Source organism: Equus caballus, chromosome 1, assembly GCF_041296265.1.
Source record: "Equus caballus isolate H_3958 breed thoroughbred chromosome 1, TB-T2T, whole genome shotgun sequence".
Classification (NCBI taxonomy): domain Eukaryota; kingdom Metazoa; phylum Chordata; class Mammalia; order Perissodactyla; family Equidae; genus Equus; species Equus caballus.
Genome location: NC_091684.1, coordinates 40,455,035 through 40,467,612, shown reverse-complemented (window position 1 = coordinate 40,467,612; position 12,578 = coordinate 40,455,035). Strand labels below are relative to the sequence as shown.

At 36.7% G+C, this 12,578-nt stretch overlaps 1 protein-coding gene across 5 annotated transcripts in view; it reads left to right on the top strand.

The window, feature by feature from the left end:
• Positions 1-12,578, top strand: part of LIPN (lipase family member N) — a 42,709-nt gene that overhangs the window by 28,142 nt on the left and 1,989 nt on the right. For 3 of the 5 annotated variants that reach the window (XR_011422451.1, XR_011422452.1, XR_002808642.2), the window contains 3 exons: positions 1,836-1,982; positions 3,459-3,682; positions 4,032-4,103. Coding sequence is in view for 2 of the 5 variants with exons in the window: in XM_001501491.5 (XP_001501541.2) it covers positions 1,836-1,982; positions 3,459-3,530; positions 4,032-4,103 (291 nt within the window). In the remaining 3 variants the exon portion in view is untranslated. The remainder of the gene's footprint in view (positions 1-1,835; positions 1,983-3,458; positions 3,683-4,031; positions 4,104-12,578) is intronic. The other 2 variants (XM_001501491.5, XM_070224733.1) reach the window with 1 other exon arrangement.

Genomic DNA, 12,578 nt, shown 5'->3' with positions numbered 1-12,578 from the left:
CTCCTCCTTTCACCAAAATGTATCTGAGGATCTCACTTTTGATCATAGAACCTTATTATTTTAAAATTTATTGTGAAGTAAAAGTAGGAAATTTAGATGAAATCTGTAGAATCCAGATTCTGCGACCATGTGTTTGCATGTGTGTTTGTCTGTGTGTGTGTACGACATTGTCTACAGTTCCCATATACAATTTCTACACTCAGTCATTCACAGAGTTGAGTATATATCAGAATCTCTAGCTGTGCTAAGCTCTGTGTCTGTATAGGGTCTACTCACAAGCTTTCTTGTTCCACTGGGAAGGTCAATGAAATTACAATGCCCACATAGAAGACATTTTTCAAGTTACATATGATCACTGACGTCCCTGATTTTGATGTTAGATAAGCCTGAATAATATACCCCTTCCCATGTGGGAGCTTGTTCTAATGTATTGAAGCTAAGATTCCAAATCCAGGTGTCTTACAGCTCAATTATTCATTCAAATATTTATTGATTATTTTACAAGGGTTGGAAAAGTAATTTGATTGCCAATTGTGGGTTGGGGATTTTATCCAATAAAAAGATATTTTTTTTTCTCTTTGCTTTGTGTTTCTCTAAAAAAGTCACTGCCACAATGAACATAGTATTTTACCAAGACTGCCCTTTAAATTTGGGGTGAAAGATAAAATGAATTTTGGCCATAATGAGCCACAACTAGAAGGACCTGCAACTGAGATAGTCAACTATGTACCAGGGGGGATTGGGGGAGATAAAGCAGAAAAAAAATGAAGTTTGGCAAAAATGAAGTCAAGGAGATCCCAGTCACCTACTGTGATTAGAGTATCACAGTAATTCATATGCAAGATGAGGCCCTGGTTTGGTGTGGAGTGGTGGGAATGGAAATAAATATTTGTGAGCTAACACAGGAAGAATTTCTATAGGGCCTAGTGATCAGTTTGATTCTAGTTTTATTGTATTGTTTACTGTAAATTCAAGTGATGTAACTTCCCTTTTTCATGGTTGATAGTCTTATTTCAAGGTGTTTGATGTCAGTTAGTTTTGGATGTGTTCTGCATTTGGGCAAAGATGAGCAGACAAATTAGTTAAGTTAAACTCAGAGATGGACACATCTATCTCAAAATATACCAGTTTTGCATATGTATTGCTCTGCCTGCACAGGTCGGGTCTGAGGAAAACATTGGTCCTGGCTTATCTCATTTTTCTATCTCCTACTGTCAAATTTCCTGTCACTTGAAGCCCCTTTCCCAACCCTGCCCACCATTTCAAAACATCTGTCTTCCCCAGAAGCTCCAGGTCTCCTACCAGAGATTCCCCACCCAAACTTATTTTCCCAAGTCCTAGAAGTTTTAACCATGCTGCCTTCCATGACATCATAAATTTTTTTCTGTCCAGAGACACTCTCCCCTCAGTACACCATTCTCTACTTTTCAGCATAAGAGCTGGCTAATCTGAGACACTACTAGAAAGACGATGTGCACATGAATAATAGAGAAAACTCTGCTTTTGCTTCCTATTCAAGGCAATATTTGACCTTACGGAGAAACTGTTCCACCTTTCTTGCCAATTAATAAGAAATATTGGCAGTCAATTATTGGACAGAACATTGGGGAGCTTCATAATGAATTTGGGGTTGTGGGTCCTTACTGCAATCTCCCTGTAGACTATGTTTGATGGTAGAGATGGATTTATAAGTGGTAACTTTTCTTGAATTACTTGGCCAAAACAGCAAATACAAATACAAGTAGATCCCCAAGAATCCTCATTCCTGAGATAAAGGGAATGTCAAGGATTCAGAAAATAATTCTTAAAAAGATAATTATTTTTTATTTTTACAGAGTTTTTTTGGTACCAAAGGTTTACTTCTAGGAGATAAGATAGGGAAGATATCTTCTACGAAAATTTGCAACAATAAAATATTATGGATGTTGTGTAGCGAATTTATGTCCTTATGGGCTGGATCCAACAAGAAAAATATGAATATGGTATGTATATTGATTATGGGACCATTTGATGCTTTAAGAAATTCCAGTTTTCCTTTGATTAATTTTGATGCATCAATGACACTGCATAAATTCATGCGGTATTCTAAACTCTTAAAGGTGAAGATTTGCTGTTCATAGAAGATTAGGTCAATAGACCATGAATGCAAGGACTGGGAAAGGGAATAGGCAGCTTCATCCTTCCATCCTGGTCAAATTTAGCAGAATAGATTCCACAATGCATAGCAGTTTCACATGTTCGTAATTAGCCACCACTTACTACAGTTATTTTGAATTTACAGTTAATACAGTACATTAAAAAATAAAATCCTAGAAAGGATGAGAAGCACATATAAGCATTTAACTCATTTCATGTGTGCCTTCTCTTCTTGACCTCAGTTTGGCCTCAGATAAAACTCATCCCTTAAAAGGAAAATACAAGACAGAATGGAACGGAGGTGGAATCCTTTTCCTATGAGGAAGCAGCAGTCCTGTTTTATCAACTCTTTATTTCCTCTTATTGAGAATTTGAGCAAGAGGATGAAGAAGAGGAGAAGGAGGAGTTTATACTTGTAGACTAGTGTGATTGAATAGTTGTCTCTGTCATATTCCAAATAGCAGCCAAAGAGACTATTGCAGTGAAGCTAGTCCCCAAAAAGCTTTTCTCCACCAGCCCATCCTACCCCTGTTCTTCAAGAGGATAAGTTGTATTAGACTGAAGACCATGAGGAAACATTGTTGAAAGCCTTAATCAAAAGTAAAGATTATTAATAATTCTCTTGATTAGTTTCATTATATGCCAAGACATAGAATTGTATTGTTTATATTCCAAGACATAGAATTGTATTACTATATCTATAATTTTTCATCTCTATAATGTTTACAAAGATTGAAGAACAGTGCATATGAAAGTGATTGGTTTTCAACTTTTATCTTGCAATATTTTATTTTGTCCTCACAAAAGCTAAGCAAGTTGGTAGTATGATTTTTAGTAGGTTCATTTAATAGATGAAAAAACAGAAACTCAGAGATGTTAAATAACTTTCCCCAAGTCACAAATCTTATAATTAACAAAGTTAGGTCCTGAAATTCAGGTTTTCTGATTTCTTGATCTGTGACAGTGCACATCCGTGCACACGCACTCACCACCCCAGCGCTTGCACTTAGCACCTTTCCTAGTTGCTTTGCTCCATCATGTCCATTGTTGCTTCTTCTACTTCAAGATAAGCAAATTATCCCACAGCTTCAGAGCTGGTGCAGGTTTGCTCTCAAGCAGCCCATACAACTTGTCACCCCATGGTTCATTCACATGGAAGTGTCTGATAGGAATTTATGATAATCTAGATGATTCTGTCCTGCCATTTTCAACATCCCAGTATTTGTTTACTAATTCTTAGCAAAATTTTTCTCTGCTTCTGAAAGGTATAGTTTATTTCATTGGATGACTATTGCTGTAACATGTGTTTTGTTTCCGTTCAGAGTCGAATGGATGTGTACATGTCACATGCTCCCACTGGATCCTCAGTACAGAATATCCTGCATATAAAACAGGTAGCATCTTTGTCATGGAAAACATTTCCAGTGCTTCTTTTCGTTATATATGAAAGGACAGAGTTAACAGGCCTACTCTAAGAAGCTTAGAAGCCAGCATGATTTGATTTCCCTGAATTTTAAGAGAAAGGACAAGGTACGATGCAGACCAGGTGGGTGACATAAATGAATCCCATCTTAAATCAGAGTTTGTAAAATAGGCCCGGAGCTGAAACAAGAGGCAAACTGGGAAACCCTCAAGAGAGCTGAGCCTTCCCAAGAGAGATGTGACTTCCTCTAACGAGTGTGGGTTTTCCATTAGCTCTTCCTTACAACCAAGGGAGACCATTGCTTTCCTCTCAGATGACCCTGCTTTTTATGGTGGCAAAAATGTATTTACATCCTTCTGGTGGTCCAGAAGCCTTATTGTCTTCCCAGGGTACAGTGTTTTTCTAAGATTTGCTATTAGCAATCATAATTCTTACTCTGACTGTTCTTTTTTCTAAACAACATTCATTTCAGCTTTACCAATCTGATGAATTCAGAGCTTATGATTGGGGAAGTGAAGCCAAGAACATGCATCACTATAATCAGGTGAGCTACTCAGAATGACCTGAGAGGGGTGAATTTGAAAAATTATTATAAGAAATTATTTGAGAATGAAGAGAATCCTACCTGGCAATTAGTGGCATTCACACTGATGGATAGAGCTTTTCTAAAAAGTCTAATTTTAATCTATATTCATAGCCAAAAATGGAGAAATAAAAGAAGCATATACAATGGAAATTAAATAATTTGTAATCCTTCTACCCAGAGATAACTAGACACATCAATATTTTGTTGCATTTATTTCAATCTTCTGAGCATCATACTGCTTTTACACAACTTTTAATCTTGCTTTTTCATTTACAGTTATAACAAGACATAACTAATGGTCCCAAGGTGTTTTTAAACATACTTTTTAATGGCTGCATGACAACGAAAATTGTTTTATAAAAAATTTACAGAGAAAATGAATAGACGCTTCTTGATACCAACAGAAAAAATTAGGATTCCAAGATGAAAGTTAAGAGTATTATCTGCCCATGGAGAATTGATTCTTAAGGCATCTTTTTTCATCTAAGTTCACACACCAAAATCTGTAGACTCATTTAGCCTTTCTGAACTTTTAATCAATCCTGTTGCCACCATTTCTTTTCTCAAAGTCAGGGGCTAGGCTTCTCAGAAATAAGTAAGCATACTAAATTAAAATTTTCCCGTGCTTTCCCAGACTGACATATTTAAGGCTATTTATTAGTGCAAACTTGGATCAACTAAGTTGTTTCTGAGCATCAAAACTGTCAATCCGAGCAGTCAATTTCTCAATAATGGGTGGAATTGTGAGAGAAAAGATTCTACTAGCCTTTAAGGCAGCTATAAGGGCTAGACTATGTGTATTTTTATTATTTTTAAAATAATCTTAATTAAGGTGTAACTTACATACAATAAATTTCCCTAATTTTATGTGACCAATTTAACGAGGTTTGACAAATACATTCATTCATGTAACCGCACCACATACAAGATTTAGAACATTTCCACTACGCTCATCTCCATTCCATTTCTCCTGCCCTTTAGACTGTGTATATTCACAAGTGCATGTATTTGCAAATACTTAGAAAAGGGCCAGAAAAAAAAATAAACAACAAATGTTAAAGTGGTTACCTTCAGAGAGGGGAAGAAAGGAAGAATAAAGTGGATAGATACTGAAGGAATAAAGGAGGCGAGGCTCCCATTTTGGATTTTACACCCTTATATTTTCTTCCCTTTTTAATGTTTTTTTTTTATTGAGTCATAATAGTTTATAACATTGCGAAATTTCAGTTTTACATTATTATATGTCAGTCACCATATAAATGTGCCCCTTCACCCCTTGTCCCCAGCCCCCAACAACTTCCCCCGGGGAACCACTAAACTGTTCTCTTTGTCTGTGTGTTTGTTTATCTTCGACACATGAGTGAAAGCACGTGGTGTTTGTCTTTCTCTGCTTGGCTTATTTCATTTAACATAATACCCTCAAGGTTCATCCATGTTGATGTGAATGGGACAATTTTCTCTTATTTTATGGCTGAGTAGTATTCCATTGTATATATATATATATATCACATCTTCTTTATCCAGTCATCGATGGACACTTGACTTACTTGCATGTCTTGGTTATTGTGAACACTGCTGCAGTGAACGTAGGGGTGCACAAGTCTCTTTGAATTGTTGATTTCAAGTTCTTGGGATAAATCCCCCATAGCGGTATAGCTGGGTCATATGTTATTTCTTCTTTTAATTTTTTGAGAAATCTCCATACTGTTTTCCATAGTGGCTACACCAGTTTCATTCCTACCAACAGTGTATGAGGGTTCCTTTTCTCCACATCCTCACCAACATTTGTTATTTTTTTGTCTTGGTGATTACAGCCATTCTAACGAGTGGAAGGTGATATCTTAGTGTAGTTTTCATTTGCATTTCCCTGATGATTAGTGACGTTGAACATCTTTTCACGTGCCTATTGGACATCTGTATATCTTCTTTGGAAAAAAATGTCTGTTCATATCCTCTGCCCACTTTTTGATTGGGTTGTTTGATTTTTTGTAGTTTAGTTGTGTGAGTTCTTTATCTATTATGGAAATTAACCCCTTGTCAGATCTATGATTTGCAAATATTTTCCCCATTTGGTGGATTATCTTTTCATTTTGATCCTGGTTTCCTTTGCTTTGCAGAAGCTTTTTAGTCTAATGAAGTCCCACTTGTTTGTTTTTTCTTTTATTTCCCTTGTCTGAGTAGACATGGTATTCGAAAAAATCCTTTTAAGACCGATGTCAGAGTGTACTGCCTATATTTTCTCCTAGAAGTTTCTTGGTTTCAGGTCTTACCTTCAAATCTTTGATCCATTTTGAGTCTGTTTTTGTATATGGAGACAGATAGTGGTCTACTTTCATTCCTTTGCATGTGGCTGTCCAGTTTTACCAACACCATTTATTGAAGAGGCTTTCCTTTCTCCATTGTATCTTGGCTCTTTTCTCAAAGATTAGCTGTCCATAGATGTGTAGTTTTATGTCTGGGCTTTCAATTCTGTACTATTGATCTGTGTGCCTGTTTTTGTACCATTACCATGCTGATTTGATCACTATAGCTTTGAAGTATTTGTTGAAGTCAGGGATAGTGATGCCTCCAGCTTTGTTCATGTTTCCCAGGATTGCTTTAGCTATTCAAGGTCTCCTGTTGCCCCATATGAATTTTAGGATTCTTTGTTCTATTTCCATGAAGAATGTCATTGGGGTTCTGATTGGGGTTGTATTGAATCTGTAGATTGCTTTAGATAGTATGGACATTTTAATTATGTTTATTCTTCGAATCCATGTCCATGAAATATCTTTCCATTTCTTTACGTCAACATTGATTTCTTTTAGTAATGTCTTACAGTTTTCCTTGTATGGGTCTTTCACCTCCTTGGTTAAATTTATTCCTAGGTATTTGTTTATTCCTAGGTTTTTCGTTGTTTGAAGAATAAATGGGGTTGTATTCTTCAGTTCTCTTTCTGTGGTTTGTTATTAAAGTGTAGAAATGCCACTGATTTTTGTATGTCAACTTGGTACACTGCAACTTTGCTGTAGTTGTTGATTATTTCTAATAGTTTTCCAGTGGATTCTTTAGGGTTTTCTATATCTAAAATCACATCATCTGCAAACAAAGAGAGTTTCACTTCTTCATTGCCTATTTGGATTCCTTTTATTTTTTCTGTCTTGCCTAATTGCTCTGGCCAAAACCTCCAGTACTATGTCGAATAAGAGAGGTGAGAGTGAGCACCCTTGCCTTGTTCCTGTTCTCAGAGGGATGGCTTTCAGTTTTTCCCTATTGAGTAAGATGTTGGCTGTGGGTTTGTCATATATGGCCTTTATTAAATGGAGATACTTTCCTTCTATTCCCATTTTATTGAGTTTTCATCATGAATGGATGTTGGATCTTGTCAAAAGATTTCTCTGTGTCTATTGAGATTATGATGTGGTTTTTGTTCTTTATTTTGTTAATGTTGTGTATCACACTGATTGATTTGTGGATGTTGAACCATCTCTGTGTCCCTGTTGTGATCTCGCTTGATCATGGTACATAATCTTTTTAATGTATTACTGTATTGGGTTTGCTAATATTTTGTTGAGGATTTTTGTATCTATGTTCGTCAATGATATTGGCCTGTAATGTTTCTTCTTTGTGTTGTCCTTGTCTAGCTTTGGTATCAGGGTGATTTTGGCCTCACAGAATGTGTTAGGAAGTGTTCCATCTTCCTCAATTTTTGGAATAGCTTGAGAAGAATAGGTAATAACTTGTCTTAGAACGTTTGGTATAATTCTCCAGAGAAGCTGTCTGGTCCTGGACTTTTTTTTTTGGGGATGTTTTTGATTACTGTCTCAATCTCTTTGCTGTGATTAGTCTATTCAGTTTCTCTATTTCTTCTTGATTCAGTTTTGGGAAGTTGTAAGAGCCTAAGAATTTATTCATTTCTTCTAGATTGTCCCATTTGTTGGCATAGAGTTTTTCACTGCATTCTCTTATAATCTTTTGTATTTCTGTGGTGTCCATTGTAATTTCTCCTCTTTCATTTCTAATCATATTTATTTGAGCCTTCTCTCTTTTGTTCTTAGTGAGTCTGGCTAAGGGTTTGTCAATTTTGTTTATCTCCTCAGAGAACCAGGTCTTTGTTTCATTGATCCTTTCTACTGTCTTTTTTTGTTTCAATTTCATTTATTTCTGCTCTAATTTTTATTATTTCCCTCCTGCTGAGTTTGGTCTTTGTTGTTTATTTTTCTAATTCTGATAGGTATAGTTTAAGATTGCTTATTTGAGATTTTTCTTGTTTTTTAACGTGTGCCTGTATTGCTATAACTTTCCCTCTTAAGACCACTTTTGCTACATCCCGTATGAGTAGTCAGTTGTGTTTTCATTTTCATTTGTCTCCAGATATTTTTTGATTTCTCTTTTAATTTCTTCAATAATCCATTGGTTGTTCAGTAGCATGTTGTTTAGTCTCCACATGTTTGTCCCTTTCCCAGCTTTTTTCTTGTACTTGATTTCTATTTTCATAGTGTTATGTTCAGAAAAGATGCCATATAGGATTTCAATCTTCTTAAATTTATTGAGGCTTGCCTCATTTCCCAATATGTGGTCTATCCTTGAAAATTTTCCATGCCCATTTGAGAATAATATGTATTCTACTGTTTTTGGATGGAGTGTCCTATAAATATCTATAAAGTCCATCTGGTCTCATTTTTCATTTAATTCCACTATTTCCTTGTCGACTTTTTTTTCTGGATGATCTATCCATAGATGTAAGTGGGGTGTTGAGGTCCCCTACTATTATTGTGTTGTTGTTAATATCTCCTTTTAGGTTTGCTAATAGTTGCTTTATGTACTTTGGTGCTCCCGTGTTGGGTGCATAAATGTTTATGTGTTACGTTTTCTTGGTGGAGTGTCTCTTTTATCATTAAATACTGCCCCTCTGTGTCTCTCTTTACCTGTTTTATCTTGAAGTCTACTTTTTCTGATATAAGTACGGCAAGACCTGCCTTCTTTTGTTTGCCATTAACTTGGAGTATCTTCTTCCATACCTTCACTCTGAGCCTGTGTTTGTCTTTGGAGCTGAGATGTGTTTCCTGGAGGCAGCATATTGTTGAGTCTTGTTTTTTAATCCATTCCACCTGTGTCTTTTGATTGGAGAATTCAATCCATTCACATTGAGTGATTATTGATATATGAGGGCTTAATGACTGCCATCTTATCGCTCATTTTCTGGTTCTCCTGCATTTCATTTGTTTCTTGTCCTGTGTATTTTGTACTACCGATTTGGTTAAGTATTTTTCTATGATGCTTTTCTTCGTTTTCTCCTTGTTTATCCTTTGTGCCTCAGTTCTAATTATTTGTTTAGTGATTACCATTGGGTTTGTACAAAAATGTCATAGATGAGATAGTCCATTTTCTGATAGCCTCTTATTTCCTTAGACTAAGCCCATTCCATCCCTCACCTCTTCCCCTTCTAAGTTACTATTGTCATATCTTATTCCATCTTGTTATGTTTGTGATTAAATTGATGAGATTATATTTATCTTTCTGTTTTCCTCCCCTTTATCTTTAATGTTATAGCTAAATGTTTACTACCCTGTCCTGAGAGAGCACTGAAATTTTCCAATTATTGCATACCTATCTAACTCCTTGCTCAGGGCTTTGCAGCCCCTTTCCTATTTTGTCTTCAGGTATGAGGGCCTTCTTGAGTATTTCTTCGGGGGTGGGGGAGTCTATGGCAATGAACTCCCTTAGTTTTTTTCACCTGGGAGTTTTTATTTCTCTTCTTTTAATATCTCTTCGTATCTGAAGGATATTTTCACTGGATAGAATATTCTTGGCTGAAAGTTTTCATCTTTCAGATTTTTTAATATATCATTCCACTCTCTCCTAGGCTGTAAGGTTTCTGCTGAGAAATCTGCTGAAAGCCTCATAGGGGTTCCTTTGTAAGTTATTTTCTTCTGCCTTGCTGCCCTTAATATATATATATATATTTGGTCATTGACTTTTGCCAGCTTTAATACTTTATGCCTTGGAGAAGGTCTTTTTACCTTGATATAGTTAGGAGATCTATTGGCTTCTTTCACTTGTATTTCTGGCCTCTTCCCCAGGTTTGTTATGTTCTCTGCTATTATTTGAACAAGCTTTGTGCTCCATTCTCCTGCTATTCTCCCTCTGGAATATCTAAAATCCTTATATTGCATTTCCTAATTGAGTCAGATGTTTCTTGGAAAATTTCTTCATTGCTTTTTGGTCTCAATTCTCTCTCCTCCTCCATCTGAATCATTTCTATATTTCTGTCATCTAAATTGCCAATTCAGTCCTCCATAATGTCAGCTCTATTGTTTAGGGAATCCACATTTTTCTTTATCTCATCCATTTTGTTTTTCATCTCCAGCACTTCTGATTGGTTCTTCTTTATAGTTTCAATCTTGTTTGTGAAGAAGCTCCTGATGTCATTGAACTGGCTTTCTGTATTTTCTTGTAACTTGTTCAGATTTTTTTTATGATAGCTATTTTGAATGCTCTGTCATTTAGGTTATGAATTTCTGTTCCTTCAGGGTTGCTTGCTGGATGTTTGTTGTTTTCTTTCTGGTCTGGAGATTTAATATATTTTTTTAAACTACTTGATAGCATGGATTGTTGCCTCCACATAGTCATAATATCTGGTCACAGTTTCCAAGTGCTGCCACTGGATGGGGGTCAAACCTGGTGTATTCTGAGCCCACCTGAACCCACAGCTTCTTGGCTCCAGCCACTCAGTCCTTTTCTGTCTGTGCAGTGCTCTGGCTGATTGCAGAGCTGGTGTGCTGGGCAGGGGGAGGGATGCTTTCTCTCACCTGCATGTTCACCCAGCCACTGGCTACTTTTCTCTCTTTGTGGTGGTCTCACCAATCACAGAGCTGGAGCACCAGTCAGGGGAGGGGCGTTTTCACCTACCTGCATGTTCCCCCCATCATTGACTGCGTTTCTATCTGTAGGATGGTCTGGACAATTGCAGAGCTGGAACACCAGGTGGGGGGTGGGGTACTTTCTTTTGCTTGTGTGATCCCAAGGACATTCTCCTGTGCCCTCACTATCTGCTCTCTTGGGATGCTAGCTTGACGAAGTCACTCCTATAAGAATTTAGTCACCTCTGTGTGTGAGGCTTTCCCACAGGCTGTGAGGGAACTCAGAGAGCAATGTTGTTCCCACAAAGGGCTGCTGCCTTCCCCCTTTCCTCTCAGAGCTGCACACAGTCCTGGAGTCAATGCCATTCAAAAGAGAATAATCTCCCTTACCACCTTCTACTTCCTCTGGTGGTCCAGCACCACCACCTTCAGATGTATGGCTGTGTGGGCCTCTCAGACATCTTTTGTGTTGTGTGAATGTTCTCTGTTGGTGTATGAATCTCCTTTTGATTGTATCTTAGAGGGGAGAGTTCAAGGAGAGAGCTGACTCTGCTCTGATGCTGATATCACTCCTCCTTCTTCTGTTATTTTTAATGAGCTTGTTATATTTATACATTGTTTACTTTTACAAGAAAATGAAACCAAAAACTCAAACACACACTTAAGGCTATTATAGTCAAGTTCCTTTTTTCCCAGCTTTATTGAGGGATAATAAATAGACAAATAAAACTATAAGATTGAAGTGTACACAATGATGACTTATGTATGTGAGCATGTAAATGTCCTTAGAATTTATCAATGGTTCACTGGTCCTACCCTGCTTGAGGCTAATTATGTTGTTTGTTTGTGATTTTACATCATTTAAAGATAATTTTTACTACATTCTAGTCTTAACAGTTTGCCCTCTCCTTAAGTTCCCAGCACAATCTCTATTCTCACTCAGTGTTTTGTCAATAATAAGGGAACAAACCTATGTAATCACTTTAAGGGTAGAGATTTCTTCCGTTTTGTTCACCCATGTTTTCTGACTGGAAGAATACTTGACACTCACTAGTCCCTTAATACTTACTTATTGCATGAATGGAATATCTTAATTTCCCTCTTATCTAGCTTAAAAATTCTCTGTCCTCTTGATTCTCTCCTTCCTTTCTCTCTCAGAAAATGAAAGTCCTCTTATTTATCAAGTTTACCTGGTCATGTTCCTTTGACCTTATCTCTTCTCATCTCACCTGCCCTCTGTCTCCTTTTATTATCTTAAATGAACTCCTGTCTCATATGAAAAACAAAAAAATCTTCCCTCAATCCACAAATTCTATCAAATCATGACCTATCAGTCAGTTTTTATTAACATTTTTTAATATTTAAAAGGGCTGTGTGTCTCTTTTTCCCCTCTTCCACTCACTCCTGAACCCTGGAAAATATAGTTTTGGTCTTCATCTTTCTGTTATAGCTACTCTATCTAAAATAACTATGGCTTTTAATTGCCCAATTCAATTGCCTATTCTCACCTTCAGAAATATATTTTGTTAGCTACCACAGTCTCTTTTTAACTCACTTCTCTAACTTGGACTTCCATAGTACAATGATCTCT